Raw genomic sequence first — 22,004 nt, forward strand, 5'->3', positions numbered from 1 at the left:
GATGCGTTCCGTCGGCGGCCATACAGGACCTGGCGGCTACCTGCGGCGAGGCTGGTGAAGGCATGCGGCTGCCGCGTCTGCGGAGTCCGCGATCCTGGGAAGCATCGGCAGCTACTGCGGCCTGCTTGGGGAGGCGGCCGCTCCTGTGACATACCCGAGGTGAGGTGCGGAGGGCCTGTGGTGCGGTGCTGATCTGGTGGAGAGGATCGGGCCGCGGGGCAGCGGATGGTGCTGTTGCTGCTGGGGGGGGGGGGCTTCCGCCTCTGGTCGGTGTCAGGGCAGCCTCCTGCTGACAGGCGGCGGATGGCCGGTGGAGTGGGGGGCCTATCCTGGATGGTGTGACCTGTGACTCTGGGCTCAGTGGTGACGGCCCAGCCCCACAGTGGCCTGTACAGCCTCTACTCCCGCGCAGTGCCGGTCCCACCCGTAGTGGCAGTGTTTGCAGGGGTCGGCCTTTGCGGGGCCCACACGGAGTCTCCTGCTCTGAATAGGAGACTAATACACATCTGAAGTGAGGGCCTGTTGTGCAGTACCGGCGTTGGGTGTGAGACTCGGTCCGCGGGGCTGTTGCTACTGGGGGAGGTTTCCGCTTTAGATAAGTGTCAGAACTGCCTTCTTCTATGGACCCTCCGCCCCCCCCCCCTCCCCTCCCCCCCGAGTGCTTGGCGTGGGGCGCTGCTGCGGTTGCTGGCTGGTGCACAGCGGATGGTCCCGGTGGAGTGTGGGTGATGTCTAGATCACGCGCTGGCATGTACAGCCTCTCCTGCCACGCGGTACCGGCCTCCCGCAGTGGGAGTGTATGCGGAGGTTTGCCTTTGCGGGGCCCATACTGAGTCTCCTGCCCCTGAATCTGAGTCCTCCTGGCAGTGGTCTGCTACGCGCCAGAGTGGGGTTGGATCCGGTGGCGGTCTGCTTTCCTGGCATCGAGACTGGCTTCCCACGGCATTGCACTGCGGACTGGCCTATTAATCCTGAAGGCTTCTGAGGGCCGATTTCTCTGTCGATGGTTCTGCCCTGGGCGCTGTGAGGGAGTGGTGGGTATCTGGGTGCTCCCCCCTGCCGCTCCTTCGACTATATCTGGAGTCTAGCACATGCGGTTCTTGCCCTCGCTTGATGGCAGTGGGGCTGTTGCCCCTCTTGGGCCCTGGTGATTAAGCCTGGCGATTTGCACCCTCCTGGACTGTGCGTTGATTTTGGGATAAGAGGGACCTGGTTGGTGGACGGCCTTGCCTACCTCACCGCCGGTTACTCTGCGTACTTTTGAATCTTGGAGGTGGCTCTGACCCCGCTCCGACGTGGGAATTGATTCTGCTCTCTTGCTTGGCTGGGTCTTAGGCTGCCTGGCTCTAAAAGAGTCGGTCTACTGTGGGTCTGAAGTGCTATCTCCTTCTGAACCATCTCGGAGGGTGCTTCGTGGCGGATCGAGCCGTTTTTGCTTCACAATGACGTCGGCCAGAGGTCGGAAAGAGAAACCCCTGAAAGACCTCGCAGACAGACACTAAGATGTCGCTTTCAGGAGATGACGATATGCCCGCGACCAAGGCTTTTATGGTCTAATTGTTTTCGGCCCTCAAAGAAGATATTCTTGACCTGCGCTCACAGTTTTCATCTGATTTAAAAGAAGTTTGGCGGGATGTCGATGCCATTGGGTACCTGGTGGCAACGCTGGAGGAGCACGACCTGGGACGAGAGGACAATTTGCATCAGCTTCAACAGGAAATGATTCGCCTCAGAGACCAGAATATGGATCTTCAGGCCCATGCGGAGGATTTGGAGAATCGCTCCAGACGTAATAACATCCGCATTCGGATGGTCCCTTGGAAAGGGGGAGGCGATGACCTCCGAGCTTATGTCAGCGGGCTATTTCGTCACATCCTCGGTGATGATGGGGGTCAAGAACTCCAATTGGACCGAGTCCACAGTGTGGGACTCCCTCGTGGCGCTAAGGCTTCCCCCCCGGATATCCTCGTTTGTGTGCATGATTTCCAGCTTAAGGAGCGTATCCTCCGTCGGGCGCGGAACCTTCATCCGGTACAGTTTCAGGATCATCAGCCGGGGCTCTACCAGGACTTGGCAGCCTCCACCTTGGTTAAGCGCAGAGAATTCAAGCCCATCACCAGCCATCTCCGAGAGCAGGGTATTCCTTACTCCTGCGGTTACCCGTTTCGCCTCATCTTCAAGTATCAGGGCAAGCTCCTGCAGGTTCGCTCTCTAGAGGTCGCCTGTAACATTCTCGGTCTGGAATCGCCTGCTGCCACGTCAAGTGATAACAAGCCTCCTTCTCGTCGCTGCCGGCGCTCTTCTGAGTGGCAATAGATTGGAAGATAGTCGCCCAGTTCTAAACCGGATTCGGAGGCTAGAAGGTTGGAGAGAGATGCAGCCCTTTCGTCGGTGTCGCAGGTGACGGACAGCACGGTCGTTCCTTGCACCTCTTAAGGTTTGGCTCCCATCTGGGTTCAAGTGATGGCACCGGAGGGAGGGCGCAGTCGAAAGGTGCGTACTACCTTCGCTCCTGGCATACGGAGTGGTTGCCCTGTACTACTTGGTGCGAACTGGGGGTGTCCCACGTCCCCCTGAACGTTTGACCATCACGACGAACTCTTGTGATACCTCTTGGCTCTCTGTTGCTTGTTTTCTTGCTGTTTGGGGACGGGGGATTTTGGGTACCTTTTTTTTGGGGGGGTGGGGGGGGCTCCGCATCAGTTCATGGTCAGAATGGCGGGTATTTAGTTTATGTGAGATGTATGTCACTGCTTTTGATCTTAGCGGGCTAGGGCAGCCGTGCAGCCTTTCACCCCCCCCCCCCCCCCTCACTATGGTGGGTAGGGATCTGAAAATTGTGAGCCTGAATGTGCGGGGGCTAAATAATCCTGTTAAGCGGTTAGCAATCCTTTCCCTTTTAGAGAATGCTGGGGGTGATATTTGTTTACTGCAACAAACTCACCTTTTACCTAAAGACACCAAGCGGATGCTAGACCGACGCTTCCCACAACATTGTTGGTCTTCGGGGTTGTCCAAACGCAATGGGGTGGCGATCCTCTTTAGTGCACATTCACAATGCAAGTTAGTCTCCACGATAGCAGAGCTGAAGGGGTGGTTCTTGACACTCAGAGTGCAGTGGGGAGATATGCAATTTACGATTGGGTCCTTATATGCCCCGAATGAGCGACAAGAACCCCTTTTTGCGCTTAGCCCTCTCTGAGGCTCTCGCTTCTCCTGATTCAGTGCTTCTGATTGGGGGTGACTTCAATGTGGTAATGGGTCCGGAGTTAGACAGGTCGGGGCAGAGGACTAATCAGGCCGGGGCATTGTCACGAGCTGGGAAACAATGGCTGTCTGATTGCGGGCTGTGTGATGTGTGGCGATTGCAACACCCGCAAGAGCGCGACTATACATACTTTTCAGCGGCGCACAAAACATATGCGCGTCTTGACCACTTTCTAGCCTCTGCATCTCTGTTCCCCCATTTATGCGCCGCGGATATTGCCCCTCGCTCTCTGTCGGATCATGCCCTCATCTCAGTCCAGCTGTCGGCACGCTGCACGCGCTCTACACCTCCGGGCTGGCGCCTTCGCGATTCCCTCCTCCACTCTGACGCTGTTATTCAACAGATTCGGGATGTTATAAAGCATTATCTTGCTGAGAATGATCAGGGGGACACAACTCTCGAGTCGGTATGGAAAGCCTTGAAGTTAGTAGTGCGGGAGGGAATTTATTGCGGTAGCGGCTTCGTTCGCGTGACTCCGCAAAGCCAAACGAGCGGAGCTTGAGAAGGAGGTAAGTGAATTGGAGGTAGTTCACAAACGCACCGGGGCGCCGAGAATATGGAGGGAGTTGGAAACGCGGCGTCGCATGCTGAAACATTTGGATCTGGACAGGGCTGAGCATGCGCTCCTGCGGCCACGGCACAAATTCTACCTCAGTGGGGATAAATGTGGGAGGATGCTTGCACATAGGTTGCAAGCGCAGGTGTCCGCAATTCCCATCATACGTGGGCAGAATGCAGTGGAGCATACCACGGATGCCCTGATTGCTGATACCTTTCGTCAGTTTTACCAGCACCTTTATTCGAGAGAAAAAACCCTTGGCATGATCCACGGGAATATTTGGCCTCTTGTAATATCACCCCCTTAGTCAAATCGTCGGCTGATGATTTGGACTCTCGTATCCGCCTCGAGGAGGTAATTTCGGCCATAGCGCGGCTCAAATTGGCTAAGTCTCCGGGCCCGGATGGCTTTTCAGCCCTGTTTTACAAACAATTCTGTGCGGAGCTGGCTCCCCTTTTAACAAGGCTTTTTAACTCCTTTTTAGACACTGGAGGGGTAACGCCTTCCATGTCCGAGGCGGCCATTTCTGTAATTCTAAAGTCCGGAAAAGACCCAGCTGAGTGTGGGTCGTACAGACCGATTTCGCTCCTTAATATTGACACCAAGTTGTTTGCGGGCGTGTTGGCCTCACGACATAGTACCCTCATGGACAACATAGTGGATCCGGATCAGTCCGGCTTTATTCCGACAAGGCGGGGGGGGTGGGGGGGATAATACTAAGAGACTATTACACCTTATTGATTTCATTCACCGATCGCGTACACTGGCCTTTTTGCTTTTGATAGACGCGGAGAAAGCGTTTGATCGGGTTGATTGGGGCTACTTATTCGCGGTGCTACGTACATTCGGGTTCGGAGACAATTTCATACGTTGGGTTAGTTGTCTATATGCCTCCCCCAAGGCGGCGGTGCGGGTCAATGGTTGCAAATCGTCCCTCTTCCCTATTGCCTGGGGCACGCGGCATGGCTGCCCCTTGTCCCCTCTCTTATTTGCGCTCTACATGGAGCCTTTCGCTCAACGCCTTCGTTCCAATCCTGACATTGCGGGCCTGAAATTTGGTGTTGATGTTCATAAGATTAGTATGTACGCTGATGATGTCATCCTCTCACTCACGCACCCCCGAACGACGCTGCGGTATCTGACTAGGGAGCTTTCTGCCTTTGGAAAGGTGGCGGGGTTCAAGGTCAACTTCACCAAATCGCAAATTCTTAATATTTCTATTCCGGAGAATGAGATACAGGATCTCCAACAAGATTTTGAGTTCCAGTGGGTGTTCACGTATATTACCTACGTGGGCATTCGGCTGACCTCTTCCATTTCTAAGACTGCCGCTCTTAATTACTCTCTGTTGCTGGACCAAACGGCCAAGGCGTTGGCGGCCTGGTCGCGTCTCAAGCTAGTGTGGTATGGCAGGTTGGCGGCAGTAAAGATGACGGTGTTACCACGCATCCTCTACGTCTTCCAAATGCTCTCTTTGAGCCCGCCGCCAGGTGCACTTCGCAAATTACAAGGTCTTCTTAATAAGTTCTTATGGGATAACAAGAAACCGCGGCTCACATTTGCACATGTTGCCTCCCCGAAAGCGCAGGGAGGGCTCGGCTTCCCGGGAGTGAGCGCCTATTATCAGGCGTCATGTCTCTGTTTCATTGCGGAATGGAACAGGCCTCATTCCGGTAAGCACTGGAATTTTATGGATCAAACGGTGGCCGGTCGAAATATATGGCGGGAATTGTGGCTTCTGCGGCGGCATAGAGTGTGAGGGCTATACTCCTCTCTGGTTACCTCCCCGACTCTCAAAGTTTGGGATCGATTAGCAGGCCCGAGAGGATGGACTACTTTACCTTCCCCTCTGTCCCCCATAGTAGACAACCCTGACTTTCAGCCAGGATGCGCATCCCAGACCTTCCAACGTTGGCGGGAGGAGGGGTGCAAAAGGGTGGGTGCCCTGTTTGATCGCGGGGAGGTGGTTCCCTTTCCGCAACTACGTAGGGACTATGATTTGCTTGAATCCGATGCCTTCCATCATTCACAGGTCGTACACTGGGTTGCGCGGCCGGAGAATTTCCCTCTAATGTCTCGCCCCCTGTCGGCCTTTGAAGAATGGCTTGGATGTAAAACGAACGATAGTAAGCTCATCTCTGAACTTTACGCCATGATCACGGTACAAGCCAAGAGACACCGCACAAAAGCGCAGGTCCGATGGGAACTGACTTAGGGGGGCCCTTGTCGCACAAAGAGTGGGAACACATTTTTCATAGGGCGCACCATACTCCTTCTAACACGGCAGGGGCGTAATCTGCCTATAAGGTGGTTACTCACTGGTATTATACTCCAGTGCGCATTAAGAGTTGGGACAGCTCCAAGTCGGACCTCTGCTGGCGGGGGTGTGGGCTTGTTGGCACTCTGGTGCATTTACTTTGGCGCTGCCCCAAACTGGTGCGTTATTGGACAGCAGTCATTGATGACATTGATGCAGCATTTCAGATTACTTTGCCGCGTACTCCAGAGTCTACCTTGTTAGGTCTCCCCCACCCTAAGTTTTTTCAGCTGAAATTATTAAAGGGTAAGCAAATCGCTATGGCATTGCTGGCAGCGTGACAGGTACTCCTAGCCCATTGGGGTTCGCTGACTATTCCGGACTCTCGGGATTGGATTCAGAAGCTTTGGCAACTCTTAGCAATGGAGCGGTTATCGCTGCGTGTGGATGGGGAAGGCAAGGACTTTGCAAAACTGTGGGCTCCTTTCTTGCAGATACTTACCAAAGATATGAGAGAAGTCACGTGCCCGAAATATCTGCAAATTCTGCATCTTATACCTTTTAGAACCGCCTGGGGCATCCACGAACTGAATCACTGGTTAATTGCCCGCTGATTGGTGACAAGAATGAATGATTTTACCAGCTTGAACTGATGCGGAGGGAGGGTGGGGGTGAGGGGAGGGAGGGGGGTTTGTTTTCTTATGTTCATGTTTTATAAAAGTGGCACCTTTGCTTGGCACCTTCTTGACTTACTACGACTTGAACTTATCGCTAGGTCGTCCTCAGGGATGTAGACCTAAACGCTGTGTCCTTTCAGTAGTGTCGCTCTACCGGCAATATGATGTAGGCAGCTATGCTGTGTATTTGTTTTCTTGTAGCCACGTAATAAAAATGATTGATTCTAAAGTGTAATATCAATTTTTGAGCACCCTCCCTCATGAATTTAACAATCGGAATCCCTCTAATATACCCTCCTCATGGTCGATTTCATCGATTGTGCCTATTTTTGAAAAGGGAAATTGATCAGTGTAATCACTCAGTGGCCATGCAAAGGGGTACTAATGAAAAAGGAGGACTCCGTCGTGCTAGTGTTTTCTTTATTAGGGAGTTTTCATCTCTGATTGAAAGGAAACAAATAAAAAGGTTCACATAACAGTCCGCAGACAAGGGAAGTAGTCTTCCTCTGTACACGTCCTCTATCCTGGGTACAACAGGGCTAGGTTCCTTCTCCTCTCCTCCCAATGGGCTGTTGCGGGGGCTTGGTGGTATGCTTTGAGTTTTCCACAATGGAAGCAAACACAAAAAAAACATCATAGGGTTAGGAGAAGGGCTAGGGGATTCCAGTATAGACCTCCACCTAAACACCCGAGTGGCTGTTCTCTAAAGGTGCTTCAGGGCATGCAGTGTTCTGGCGCTGCTTTACAGCTCCCACCACTTCCCAACTGCAAAATAACGGAAGAGTGGTACTTGCCTCTGGCCACGGCCCTCCTGGGTCGTGGCAGAAGGAGTACAGACGTCCTCCTCTCTCTCAGGACGGTTGGACCCGTAAGTGTTGCCACTGGGCTGACCCCTGCAGTCGGCCCCTGCCTCTTTCTCCGGGGTCTTCCTCGTGGGCTCCTCTCTCCTGGGCTCCTCTCTCCTGGGCTCCTCTCTCCTGGGCTCCTCTTCTGGCGTTCCTGTTCCCTCTGACAGCGCGTCTTCCTCCAACAGCGCGTCTCCCTGTCTCCGTGCTTTTAGCACAGCGGCGCTCACGTGATCAGCGTTCCGCGTTGCTGACACGGTAACTGACTCGCCCTCCTGGTGCGTGGTGGTGGCCATCTTGGGTGTCCCGGTCGCGGGACTACAATCTGATCAACGCTGCTACAGACCAATCTCTCTTACCGACTCCTAGGCTAAATTTTTAGACACATTTTTTAAATTATAAAATAAGGGCCTGGGTGAACGAGGGCAGCATTCTTAGGGTATGCCTGTATGGCCTTGGCACTATGGAGCATTGTCTGAATCTCCACTATATTTTCTGTAAATACGCTATTTCCAGATGCAGCTTTTTGTATATGGCCTTCATGGACTTTTCTAGCGCTCTTAAATGTATTAGCAGGTCCAGGTTGTAGCCTATATGACGGGGTGGGGTTGATATAGCGCTAGCGAACTTTGTTGGAGGTAAATACTCGGACGCCTGTGGCCTAGAAAGGGGTGTGAGACAGGGCGCAGCTAGCTTTTATCAATTTTAGGTTTCGGCTAGATAGTGAATGCACTTTCTTGAAGAGACATGTTGTGTTTAATCTGTGGGCTTCAGCCTGGCCACAAGCTTCCAATTTGCTCTTTCCATCGTCTGTCTCATATTCTTTGTCACTATTTGTCCCTGGCATGCATGGTCATGTCTATTCTTGTGTTTAGCCCTACCCCAGAGCATGGACCAAGTACTTTTAAACATCCACTGCTTCCATTTTTACAACCTCCTTTTTTCATTCTTTTTCAGCACTCTACACAGTGCTTGTGCTTTTACCAGCTCTGTCACACCCCTCCCACCCACCCTCATAACCCCCATCCAGATCATTCCCTCCCCATCACTGCTTTCCTCTTCATTGCTGCTTTCCACTCCTCCCATCTCTGCTTGTTCCCTTAAACCTCCTAGTGCTTGCCCCGTCTACAGATCACCCAACCTCTCCCGTCACTGCTTTTCCCATGGTTCCTGCTTTTTGTTTACCTCGCCTCCTCCCTCCCCTGCTAGCTCCCTTGCACCTCCTGGTGCTTGCCCCACCCACAGATCACCCTTCCCCCCCATCACTGCTTTTCCTATTGTTGCTGCTTTTTGTTTCCCCCACCTTCTCCCTACCGTCACTACTTGCTTCCTCACACCTCCCGGTACTTGCCCTGTCCACAGTTCACAGGTTTTCTCTTTGTTGCAGATATCCCCCCCCCATCTCCTCCCTTCCATCTATACTTGCTCCCTTGCACACCGTGCTAGCCCCGTCCACATATCCCCCCCACCCCATCACTGCTTTAAACCCCCATTGTAGTCTGTTTCATTCTAGTAAGTGGTTTAATGTCCTGTTCATGTATAGCTGACGTGCTGATTAAAGCATGTGTGCACGGCTGCTATTACTTGCCACACGTGTAATCTCTGTTTACTTTCTGCATGTGTGGGTACTAAGTGCGCGTGTTTACACAATATGTGGTTGTTCAGCAATGGTGTTTATAGCTGCCACATCAGACCTCACATATATCAGGTATGCGTTATCGCAGGCCATGTCAGAGCGTCTAAAGTTCCTGTGTCTTTGCTGTAATGGCATAGCCACGTTTCTCCTGTGCTAAATGATTGAACTGTTCATTTCTCAAATTGTTGCTTCCTATTTCAGTGGCTTTGACTCTATTTTTTCAACTTTATCCTGTCGGGACACTTTCTTACTTTTTCTGCATTCACTGGTGAAGTGTTAGCATGCGCCATTGTTGCTTAACTTGAATTCTCTTCAAAGGAGCCAGGCTGAGTCTTGATGTCATCCAGGTCTGCCTGCCCCTTCCGTGTCCTTGACAAAACTAGTTCTTCTAATGCTGATGTGATGTATGTTCACTACTGTAAACCAGCCTAACACTGTGATTCTTTCTGGCAGTTTTATAAAGTGCCAACACCACCTCAAGATATCGGAGCGCTTTACATTAGCATCAGTTGCTTTGCACAAGGACACATTTATTTTTGTACACACGTGTAGATTAAGTGATATGACCAGAATCTAGGATTTTGAGCTGATGCTGATGCTGATGCTGAAACTCAAACAAGGTTTCCCATCTCCTTAGTCAGCAGCTGTGGCCCTTACACCACATCGACCCTTACACCACATCCTCTCCCTAGCCTCAGCCTCAATTCCACATATTGTGATTACAGCCAGATCACTTAATCTCCCCATGGCAGCCTGCATTTGCTGTTGGTTACCTGTCCACCTCCTGCCTGTCGCTGCTTTCCCCGCTGAAATCAGTTGCACAGACCCTCTCCTCCCCCGACTCTGCTTGACACATTTTTTGTGTGCAGTTTTATATAGAGCCGACACCTTTAAAGGTATTAAGCTGCTTTACATTAGCAACAGTTACTTTACACAAGGACACATTCATTTTTGTAGGCACAGAGAGATTAAGTGATTTGCCCAGAATCAAGGAAATTGAGCAGATACCAAACCTAAACCCAGTTTACCAGCTCCATAGTCTGCCGCTGTGGCCCTTACACTACATCGCCTCCCTAGAGTCCGCCTCAGTTCCACATTTTGTAACTACGGGCCGATCACTTAATCTCCCCGTGGCTGCCCGCATTTGCTGGTGGCTGCCCATCCACCTCCCACCCATCACTGCTTGCCCCCGCTGAGCTCCATTGCACAGATCCCCTCCTGCACCGACTCAGTTTTTCACAATTTAGTTTGGTGCGGTTTTATGTAGCGCCAACACCACCCGAAGGTATTGGAGCACTTCACATTAGCACCAATTACTTTACAAAAGGACACATTTCTTTTTTGTAGGCACAGCAAAATTGTGATTTGCCCAAAATCAACGATGTTAAGCCGACACTGAAACTCCGACCCAATTTACCAGCTCCATAGTTGGCAGCATTGGCCCTTATGCCACATCCTGTCCCGAAAGGATGCCATATCATCTCCCTAGCCTCCGCTCCACATTTTGTGATTAAGGATAAATCACCTAATCTCCCTGTTTCTAAACACACCAAGCATTGGCAAAACCAGTAGGTTTCGCCTGTGTGAAATCTATTGTTTTTAGGTCTCAGCTAGACAGCTCGTGCGCTGCTCATCCTTCTAGCCTAGGAAAACATTGGGGGGTGGTGAGTCCCAACGAAGCCCTGAGAAAGATGACCATCCAGCAGCTTAATGGGTTACGCTACCAGAGTTATCCTAACCTATTGCTCACCATTATGCCTTAAATTGTGGAATACATCCCAGTTAACTTCACTTCGGTAAAAGAACTTTGAAGTCTTAGTGAATTTGCGACATATTAGTAATTACATTCATGTGTCTCTGAACTGTAACTAACTCGTCATTCATACAACCACTTAATTTCTACCACTGTTTAATCATTTTATACAGCGATATTCCAAATATAATTTTTTTCTGTTTTATTTAAGGTACCTACTGGCGGTTTTACGTCAATTAACAATGTTCAGTATCCAGCCAACCCAGAGCCAAAGGATAAAATGGAGAGCTTTTTCCTGGGAGAGACCTTGAAATATATGTTTCTACTCTTCTCTAATGACACAGACTTAATTAATCTGGATAAATATGTGTTCAACACAGAAGCCCATCCACTTCCTATCTGGACATCTTGAAAAACCAGTAAAATGGCTTCATGGTTGTTCTTTTGGTGTTGCACCTGCCTGGCACAGACATGGCGCAGGAAGTCTCCAAAAGGGGACCTATTTTTTTCTAATCTAGCCTTGCGCATTTAACCTAGATGGTACAAATGAAGAAAAGATTAGATGAATACACTGTGATTGGCTATCATTGTACATGGAACTGCTGCTTTCTCTGGGATTAGGTCTAGACTGCAGTTTAAAGGGGACAGGAAGAATCAATGCTCCGGTTTACTGCTCCCTGTTCTCCAGAGCTGTGCATTGATTTTGATTAGCCTACCAGTAAGGTGACTGAATTTCGGTCACAAGTTTTTGGTACAAGTAAGTGACTCAAGGAGCGTTCCTTAAAACAAAACAAATCCGAAAATGTAGGCTTTAGGAGAATCAAAGACGCAGAAATATGCAGCCATTCCTAGAACAAGCACTTGGAAGGGTTGACAGACGCCATGAACCCTGGGAGAGATCCTCAACGATAGAAGGAATTTACTGGTACTTGACATTCTATAATTAATTCTAAGCCCTCTTGAGGAGAAAGATGTTCCTGCATTTCATGAATGTTTGTTTCTTCATAAGCACTGTGATCCATTAGCCACCGAACTGTGACTACATTCAAAGGGATCCTCGATGGTAGGATGACCAGCAGCCACACAGTAGGGCTCAAAGCAAGAATTGCAAAACGTCCTGCTCCATAGCAGCCCCATATTGGTTAAATGGGCACACACACGGTTTTGTTTGCGTGCCTGGCTTGTCTGCGAAAGCATGAGATTCTCAAAGATGATTAGTGCTCCTGCTGTACCTGCAATATATTCATTTTGACTGTCATACTGGATGTTAATTTATATACAATGACAAGTGGCACTCCGAGGGAAGTGCAAAGCTTACACATTGTATAGTAGACCATACTGCTGCTTCCCATTTGGTGTAGCTTCGATTTTGTCAGGTTACAGGAGATCTGCTTTCACCTTTGTCATGTAATGTGGCTCGATAATTGCTTTATTATACCTGTTATTTGGTCTTACAAACATGTACTTAGCTAAATGAATGCTCTATTTCCCTATAGAGTTACCTGCCTTTCTTCTTTTTACCTCGCACTTTGCCATGATTTTCTGCACGTTTCATCGCTTCTGCATGAAACGTGACTCGCAAGTTTTGGCAATGTTAAGGAAGAAAAGGGAAAGGTTTGAAAACTATGTTGTAATGGCATTTGTTTTGAGAACCAAAGAACAAAAACATAACAAAATAACAGAAGTGATCAAAAAGAAAGTAATATCTGTAGTCTTACTATATAGCAAATATGAAATACTGGGGAAATCCTAGCATTAGCGTTGCCCATTTATGGTGGTCTTATTTATTCACCTCTTTTTGTATAATATTGTCAAATTTTGATTGCAAACAATGAAATGATAGGCAGTCTGGGTTACTGGAATTGGGGATTCCAAATGTTGATTTTTCTTTCCATTGGGCCTCATGTTTTTTCTACTTGGCTATGGTTTTTAATTTCAGCCCGAATAAATAATTGTACAGATTATTTTTCAATGTGTGTATATATATATATATATATAGTTATATATAGATACATGTAAATGCGGTTGTATTTTATTTTCATTTGGGTTCAAAAAATATATTTTAATTGTATATGTTTATTGAATTAATTTCCGAGTTCTCTGAGAGCCATATTTTTTGCTATTCCTTGTCTATTTTTCCTGGTTTGATGGGCAACTGTATTCTGCTCTACATTTTAATATGCGGGCAAATGCAAATTGTGTAATGTTTTCAACACACCCTGTGGGGTAAATTTGAAAAACATCTCTGATGTTGTAAAATTGTAAGTAGAATAAAGACTAAATTATACGATTGTCAATCAATTGTAGGTCAAAATGCACAGGTAAGCTATTTTCTTTCCAGGTAAGATTTTTTTTTTTCCATGACACAATGGAACCCATGAGAAATGTGCATTTTTATCAGAAGAGATGGTATTGTTAAGTGCCCTAAAAGTGAGATATATATTTATATATATATATAAATATATATATATATAATGCTCTAAATATAAAAACGTTTCTGTGGCAGACCGCGTCAAAGCCTATCACTGTTTACGGTAAACGCAGCCTTTCAAATGGGACCAGTTACTAGAAAGTCTATGAACGTGTTGGCTTTACACAGTAGTACTCAAGTGGCACACTGACAAAACTGCGAAGAAATCAGGAAAACTATATTGCCAGTTTTGCAAGTAGTAACGTAGTTTTGGCACTTCCACATCCAAGCAATGTCATATTTACTCTTGTCATTGGTTTCAAATCATAATAAAATATGAGTTTGGTGTGAACAAATATCTAGTTGGGCTTTAAATTTGGAAATCATAACACCATTTATCTTTTCAGAGATTACTTTGTGGTTATATGAATGTTATGTTCAAGATATTTTTAAAAAACCTTTTCGACACGGTTGCTATGTGGAAATGTTTTTTATTGATTAACTACTAGCTTAGAAGAGCATGCTTTGTAGTGCTTTTTTAAGTAATTAATGTTTTTGTTAAAGTTACCAGTCGTCACGCAACGTGTTCTATGTTATTGCCCATTCTACAAATGTTTATATCTAGTATATGTAATCAGCCTGCTTCACTACTTGAGACCTGTTTTTAAACTTAAATGATTGTTTTGTGAAAACTACTTCTAGCAACATGTTCCTCACCTTGTGAATGGTCTGAGGTGCCACACTGCATCCAGAAATTTGAATTGGCTCCTGTGCATTGAAAGATGGCGCAATTGGAGTAGTGTATTCTGCACCACTTCTGGATGGGATGGCACCATGCCACATCTAAGCGCCACCCTTGCGCGCTGGTGTCTGTTGTTCTTTTTTCATGTCCTTCAATGTGGCTACAGAGCTCTGCTCCAAACATTTAGGTGAAGTTACCTACTTTCAAAATTCATAAAAAGAGTTTGCTTGGAATATGTCTGCTCCAAAGATGTCAGATTACTCCAGTATTAGAATTTTCATAGATTCACATCCTTTAATCATTCCCCGAAGAGATGCGAGTCCCTGGTACCATATAATAGTAATACAATGTAAAAGATAGGGCATGAAGGCCCTAAGCCCATCACTTTTTCAACCTATCATAGTCTATTTAAAAAAGAGACTAGACTTATACTTCAGCCAATCAGGCTGCCCTGCCCTCTAGAACACTCTTGTGAGAGTTCCATTCTCTCAGATTTTCCATAGCACGAGTGCCAAAAAACCACTTAAAGGAGGGAAAGGTGAGCCTCTGAGGGAGAAGTGTGTTGCATGTGATCTATGAAAGATAATACTGGAGAACTACAGTTCCAGGTACATAACGTATTTTCTTACTCAAGTATTTAAAACTTTCATAGTCACATGCTTGAATCAAAGTAGAAAGCAGAAGTGAGGCACATCAAACTGTGAGATGTTAGGGATACAATTCTATAAAAATATCCCTTTGCCATAGAATAAACGTAGATATAGCTAAGAACATATATTGTAATATTTTGTTCAACATCTGAAAACATTTCCGTATACTGTAAAGACAGAAAACACATTATATTGTAGGCAATGTGCAGAACTAGTAAGAGGTTGGTGAGAAGCAAGAGGTAGCTCATCTTTACCGGAAAAGATGTCTTGGAACTGCTTGTCCTGCTGCTACATCCCCGTGAGGAGTGGAATCCAGGTCATAGTGTTGCGTAATGGTATACGTATTTTTCCAGGTAGCTGCTCTGCAAATGTCCTGGAGTGGCACCCCTGCAAACAGTGCCCTAGAGGTTGAAATAGTCCTTGTAGAGTGAGCATGCCCAGAAGTTTGCAACGGTTTTTCTGCTGCTTGGTGACAGAAGTAAATTGCAGCAGATATCCATGTAGCAGTGCTCTGTTTGGAAAGGGGTTTTCCCTTCCGTGGTGCGCTGTAAGCCACAAACAACCGGTTAGACTTATGAAAAGTTGTTGGTCCTGTCTCTTGATGTCCGAAGAATTAAGAGCCCTTTCAGCTGTTGTTGAAGGGTTTGAAAAGAAGGTCTTCGAAATCAGTGGCTTATTGTGGTGGAAGTCCAAGAGGACTTTGGGAATGAACTTTAGATTTGTACGTAGAATTACCATGTCTTCTCTAAATTGTTGGAAGGTTCCCTGAATAGTGAGGGCTTGTATCTCACTGACTGGTCTGGCGGACGTTAAGGCCACAAGGAGAGCCACCATCCAGGACAGGTGCTTTAAATGTGCTCTGTGAATGAGCTCAAATGGATGATTCATGAGCTGTGATAGCAGTGTTCAGATGCCAAGATGGCAGAGGCGGTCTGACTGACAAAAAGGCCCTATATAACCATTTATGGTTTAAATCTTTTATTAGTTTTCACACATCAACCACAGAAAGGGAAAAATCAGATCTCGGCTCCTGAGTACAATGTAGAACAGACACAAGTGCCGCTACTAATCACATTACCAAGGTAAGAAGCATGGAGCGAGGTTACTAAAATAAATAACCCTTTAAGGAACTGTTTGATTATCCTGGAGGACCATCATGAAGGTGTTCTGTATCATCAACTAAATCGAGAAATGGCCGCCAGATGAACTCGGATGGATGCATCAGATGAATGCGTCTTGACGACGGGGAATGATTCAAGCATGTGAATCTAATCAAGACTGGAGAACTACAGTTACAGGTAAGTAACTTATTTTCTTTCAGGCCGTGTCGTGACTGGCATAAGATGGTGGCCACAGACCTACACGGTGTGCCTCACTATAAAGTATGATCCAGAGTTGTGTGAACAATTTTCTCTGATGCACCTAGAGGCCATAAGAGAGTGTGAGAGGCCGTGTGAGAGGGCATGTTTTATGCCCTGGAACACAAGAAGAGAGACCAGTTGCACACAAAGTTCCCAGGCCATTCATGGTCCCAGTTCAATCTCGTTCCCTTTTGTCAGGGATGTCCAAAACAAACTTGAAGGACAAGTTCCTGCAGAAGAAATCCAACACTGGTTTGACCCCCAACTGCGGCTCCAGGTCTACAGAGAGGTTGTGCAGTCGGTGCTCCAAAGGCCTGACTCCACCTGGGTCATCAGACACTGACCTGATTTTGGCCCTGGCGCTGATACACCCAGAGTTTCCCGGTCGGTTGTTGTTGTTGCAGTTAAGGCCTTTAGGGAGTCCATGCTATAGTTGTTCAGAGCAGTTCCAGAACCCTTTTACATGCCTTCGGGCAATATGGAATTTGTTTGGGTGGTCCTTTCCTGGTGCTGTCTGACCCCGATTGGCCTCCACCCAGCAATCCGCCAGTGCCGGCCTGGCTTCACTGCACTGTTTATTCTTGGATTGACACTGGCTCCGGACTCTGTATCAGTTACAATGTTTGGTGCATTCTCAGCCTATCTCTCAGAATGAGATTACAAAGGCCCAGCCTGTGACACCTGAGGACTCTTCACCAGTTTCTTTGTCACAACGTGGATATTGCAGGAGGTCATTTTCGACTCCGACTGTGGCCAGGACCTTGAGAATGCCTCCCAGGTCCAGGACAATGTTGAGGAGGCTGATCAGCTTCTCCCTCCGTATTACTCAGATGAATATTACTATTTACATTACCAGAATGATAGTAGCCTAAACATCTCAACTGAAAATAACCTTAACTCTCCCTTGGGCCCCCACAGAGAGGAAAATCGCATCTTTTGCAGTGGTGGTTCACGGGGCTGCAGAAGTCCTGGGCATGCACCTACCTACTGTTGGCACTAAAGACATTGTACTAACAGAAATCTTCCAAACCCAGGCCTTCTACTTCTGAGCTCTTGCTTCAGCTTAATGACACATTGACTGACTGACACTTGATCCATGCCTTGTTCTGGACCTTCAGTGAGCCACCCCATTGTGCGCCAGTACTGATCCGGTCTTGGGGCCCATCCTTTCTGACATAACATCTTATTCCAGAAACTCTGGTGGCTCAGACTTCCACTAGTATAGTTATTCTAAATGTATTTTCTCAGCCCTTGATAAATAGTCCAAACATGTTGACACCGTAGGTAAACGTAGGTTTTATTAGGTTTCATTGACTCGTCTCTCAAGAAATGGTATGTTTCTCTTGAGTCGCTATACTCATGAATATGGCAAGTGATATTTTACCCGCTCTCCCTGAAGAGTTTAGAAATTCTTTCTCACCAACAATGCAAAATGGCCAGGATGTGTCCAAGAAGTTTTAAGAGCTGGTCTGAATACTGTGGACTGCATTGCCTGTGCCATGAGCACTAGTGTAGTTAAACAGGTGCATGCCTTCACACGATCTATTATGGAGCCAGATTCTTTGAGGACAAGGGGTATTTTTTGTGGACAAGGCGGATTCTTTGCTGGAGTGCTTCGAAGACCGGCTTCTTGATAGGCCTTGCCTATCAACTGAGGCAGCTCCAATAGTTCATTCCACAGACTGCCCAGCCCTTCTGCCGATTCAGTGGCAAGGCAGGTGGCAGAGGTCGTCGTGGTCAGCAACAAGGGCAGTGCTCCTTCTCACCTGCTGCAGGCACTGCCAATCTGCATTATTTCTCCTTCATCCATTCATTTGAGGTAGGGGTCAGGATTCGGTTTTGTCTGCCTTCCTGGCGCACCATTTCTTCAAACCAATAGGTCTTTCAAATTGTTTAAGTTGGCTTTGCCCTTCTCCTTTCAGTAGTGTTTCAGGTGTCAGCAGATCATTCCGCTGTCAATTGTGGGGAGGTACAATCTTTAATCGTTCTGGATGTGATTGAGGTGGCATCCCAGACAGAGTGGCACATCTCTAAATCTCTGTGGACGTCGGGCCCCCTGAACACCTTCCTGCAGAAGGAAAGGTTCAGAATGCCCATATTGGTCCTGGCTCTGTTGTCTTTGGACCCTGGAGACTGGATACAGTCCCTGGACTTGCAAGACCACTTCACAGTCAGGATGGGGCATTATCAGTTCATCGTACTGCTGTTCGGACTTACCTTTACCACATGAAGGCACCATCTCTGCAGCTAATCTTGGACCACCTGCAAGCAATGGTTTTGTTGCTTTCTGTTTTGGACTTTTCCATGACCAAATCTCCACCTTCAGCACCTGTTAATCAGATCCTCTTCCTAGGCGCCTTCCTGGACACTATGGCTCAGAGGGCCTTTCTATCCCTGCAGTGAGACTGTGATATTTGGGCTTTGATTACGATGTTTTGGACATAAGCCCTTGCCACAGCACAAATGGTTCTTGGGCTTCTTGGTTTTCTGGCCTCATGCATCATGCTCGTTGGCACATGTGCAGACTCTGCCTAGGAACCTTAAGCTGCAGTGTGCTCAACACTGAGTCTCACTGTGGGATGTCAGATGAGGCAGTTTGGGACCTTCAGTGGTAGATGACGGAGGCCAATCTGAGGTATGGCAGACAGTTTTTCTCATCCCTGCTGGAGCTTGCAGTCGTGAAAGACTCATTGTCTCTGGGCATTGGAGGTCACATGGATGATGTGCAGATCAGAGGCCGCCAGTCGCTGATAGAGCAGCACCACCATATCCGTATTCTGGAGCTGTGTGACCACCATGAGGTACTGAAACAAGCAGGCCTTTGTGCATTATTGTGCTGTCTGTGTGGAGGCTCTGCGTATGTGGTGGTGGTGGCTGGTCTCTCATGGGAAATCCCAGATAGTCAGATGCCTGGAGAGTTCTCTCCAATCCAATCCAATCCAAAAGCTTTATTCGACAGTATTGTCATAAAAGCAACACATACATACAATATTATTAAGACATAAATATTCTGAATTCTAAAAACATTAAAAAAAAGATTAAACTTAGTGACTGTCGAATAAATTGACATAAAAATGGGAAAGGTAACATTCCCTTCATCTGTGAATAACAAAAACCCATATTTGATTAAAAAGTCTTGACCAAAGACGACAGAAGGTAGCTTGCCCAAAATACTAGGGCCAAACTAGTTAAACACTCTGGGACAGCGCCCTGGACCTAATAGACCAAGCCCAACCTAGGAATTTGGCCATGGCTATTGCTATAGGCTGTAGGGGATCCGTTGTAAGTATTCTCAGGGCCTCATCATGCTTCTTAAAACCCAAAATCTTGCAGATAGGTATAATCCATTTTGCACGAGGTTTCTTATATAGTGGGCAAAAGAACAACAAGTGGCTAATGGATTCATCTTTATCGATACATTTTGGGCAAACTTTCTTATAAACCCCACCCCATTTGCCATTAAATGATCCTACGGATAGGGTGCCAATCCTCAGTTGGAAGTATAACTTCCTGTCATGTGGTTTCTCGATAAAGTCCCAATAATCTTCTAAAGCGGGCTTAGATTTTATCTCAAGGAACCTATCAGACAATTCATGGCATACACCCTTAGTACGCGTTGAAACCATTATCAGGTCCCAGTATAACTCCTTTAGGACCTTCTTTGTGGGAAAAGAAGCATTTTGGGGGTCCTCCCAAAGATCACTTAAGCCTAATTTGGCCAACAGTGATCTTAATTCCCCCAGCCATTTGATCCTGTGGTGGTGATCAGAGTCCATCACGTCTTTGAGGCCTTTAGTATAGTGTGAGAGCTCTGGCGTACACCATAGTCTTCTCCAATATAGGAGGGGGCGAAGGTTGGCCAAATCCCTTATAGATTTCCTACCCATGTCTAGTAGTAGTGGGCACATAGGAGTACTTTGGGGGACACCAATAGTCTTTCGCAAAAAGGAATTTTCCGCTACAGTTAAGGTGGATAAATTCTGGAACCCCCAAAGTTCGGCACCATAAAGGGTAGAACTTAAAACTTTAAGGCTGTATATCTCCATTAATGGGCTGATCGGTTTGGTGAAGGAGGTATTAAAGTTAGCTACCAGAATCCCTGTCTGTTGCTTATGCTTCAGGGTAGCTGATTTAATTTGCTTAGCCCAGCTCATGTCTGCCTGAAGTAGAACCCCCAGATAGGTGAATGCATCTACTTTTTCCAGAGGAACATTGTTCATAAAAACCTTACCCCGGAAGGACTTGTGTTCGTTAAAGGACATAAATTTTGTCTTGTCTGTGTTTATTATCAGACCACGAGACGAGCAAAAAGCTTCGAATCTACTCAGGGCCTTCTGTAAACCACTGGGGGTCTTGGACACTATCAAAGTATCATCCGCAAACATGAGGACTGGTATGCGTTCGTTTGCCAACACAGGAGCATCGGTGGGGAACTCCTGAAGGAAGTCAACCACCCCATTTACAAAGAGTGAAAACAGCGTAGGTGCAAGCACACAACCCTGCCGTACACCCCTTGCAACCGGGAATGAGTCTGTGACTTCGCCTTTTGTGCCCCACCTGACTCGTGCGTGATTGTCCTCATTTAGACGAATGATCAAGGACAGCAAATCAGAAGGAATAGCTAATTTACTGAGAACGTCCCACAACCTTCGTCGCGGAACCAGGTCGAAAGCCGCCTTCAGATCCACAAATACCACGTATAGGGCTCCCTTTCCCAAAACAACGGTCTTCCAGTAGATGTTAATAAACCGGAAGACCTGGTCTATAGTGCTTATAAAGGGACAAAAACCAGCTTGAAGCGGGGAAAGAATGTTTTCCTCTTCCATCCAAGACTGTATCTTATAAAGAATCAGATGCCCCATGATCTTTTGAATGGCGTCGATGAGACTAATTGGTCTGTAATTTGCCGCAACTGATTTATCGCCCTTTTTATAGACCGGTATAATCTCGGCCCCTTTCCAAGAGGCCGGGATCGGAGCCCCACAAGCGATTGCATTTGCTAAATGTCTGATGTACAGGCGCCAAGATGGTTTATGATTTGTGAACACGTCCCCTGGAATGTTATCCATCCCGGGAGCACGACCAGAGATGATGGTGTTCAAAGCTCTATCCACGTCCCCCAAAGTGAACACCTCACCGGAGTAGAATGTTTGCTAGAGTGTCCCTAGGGACTGTTCGTCCTCCGAGGAAGCATACTGGGGTTTGAAGAACTCCACCCAATGATGTTGGGAAACGTTATTTTGTGGGGGGTCCGGGATCCCCCCCCCGGTCCCATTTAAAAGTGTCCCAGAACACTTTAGGGTTCTGCGACAAACAGGCAGCTTTAAGCTCGGACCATCTTGCCTGGTCCCAGATTTTTTTTGCATCTTTAAGTGCTTGTTTATAAGAAGTGCGTGCCAACCTGACCTTCCCTGGGTCACCTTCACCCAGGGCTAACCCCAGGTTTCTTCGCATCTGTCGACAATTGACGGAGAACCATCCCTCAGTTTTATTTCCTTTCCTCTTAGCCTGCCCACACCCCACAGGTCTACAAAAGAACAGTTTAAGTTTCTCAAACAGGGCTGTGTGCATGTCAGTAAATTGAGTCAGGGGGATTGGGTTTCCCTCTCCTGAAGCCCAGACATCCAACACCCTGGCCATCTCAGAATTCATCTTCGACAATAACTCCTGGGATCTGGAGACGTTTTCCCACAGCAGATGACGTATGTCATTAGACCCCACTAGACCTAAATGTCCCTCCGCTGGGCTAGCTGGCATTGCTCCACCCAATAAGCCCTCCAATGTGACAACAAGAGGGTCATGATCACTTTCTATTCGGGTGACTACAGCCATGTCCTTCACACAAT

At 47.4% G+C, this 22,004-nt stretch overlaps 1 protein-coding gene across 1 annotated transcript in view; it reads left to right on the plus strand.

Moving 5' to 3' along the window:
* Positions 1–13,292, plus strand: part of MAN1B1 (mannosidase alpha class 1B member 1) — a 313,998-nt gene extending 300,706 nt beyond the window's left edge. Inside the window, exon 13 of the mRNA XM_085611248.1 lies at positions 11,207–13,292. Within this exon, the coding sequence (XP_085467374.1) occupies positions 11,207–11,407 (201 nt within the window). The 3' untranslated portion in view covers positions 11,408–13,292. The remainder of the gene's footprint in view (positions 1–11,206) is intronic.
* The last annotated feature ends 8,712 nt before the right edge of the window (positions 13,293–22,004 follow it).

The sequence above is a fragment of the Triturus cristatus genome, chromosome 1_2 (assembly GCF_964204655.1).
Source record: "Triturus cristatus chromosome 1_2, aTriCri1.1, whole genome shotgun sequence".
Lineage (NCBI taxonomy): Eukaryota > Metazoa > Chordata > Amphibia > Caudata > Salamandridae > Triturus > Triturus cristatus.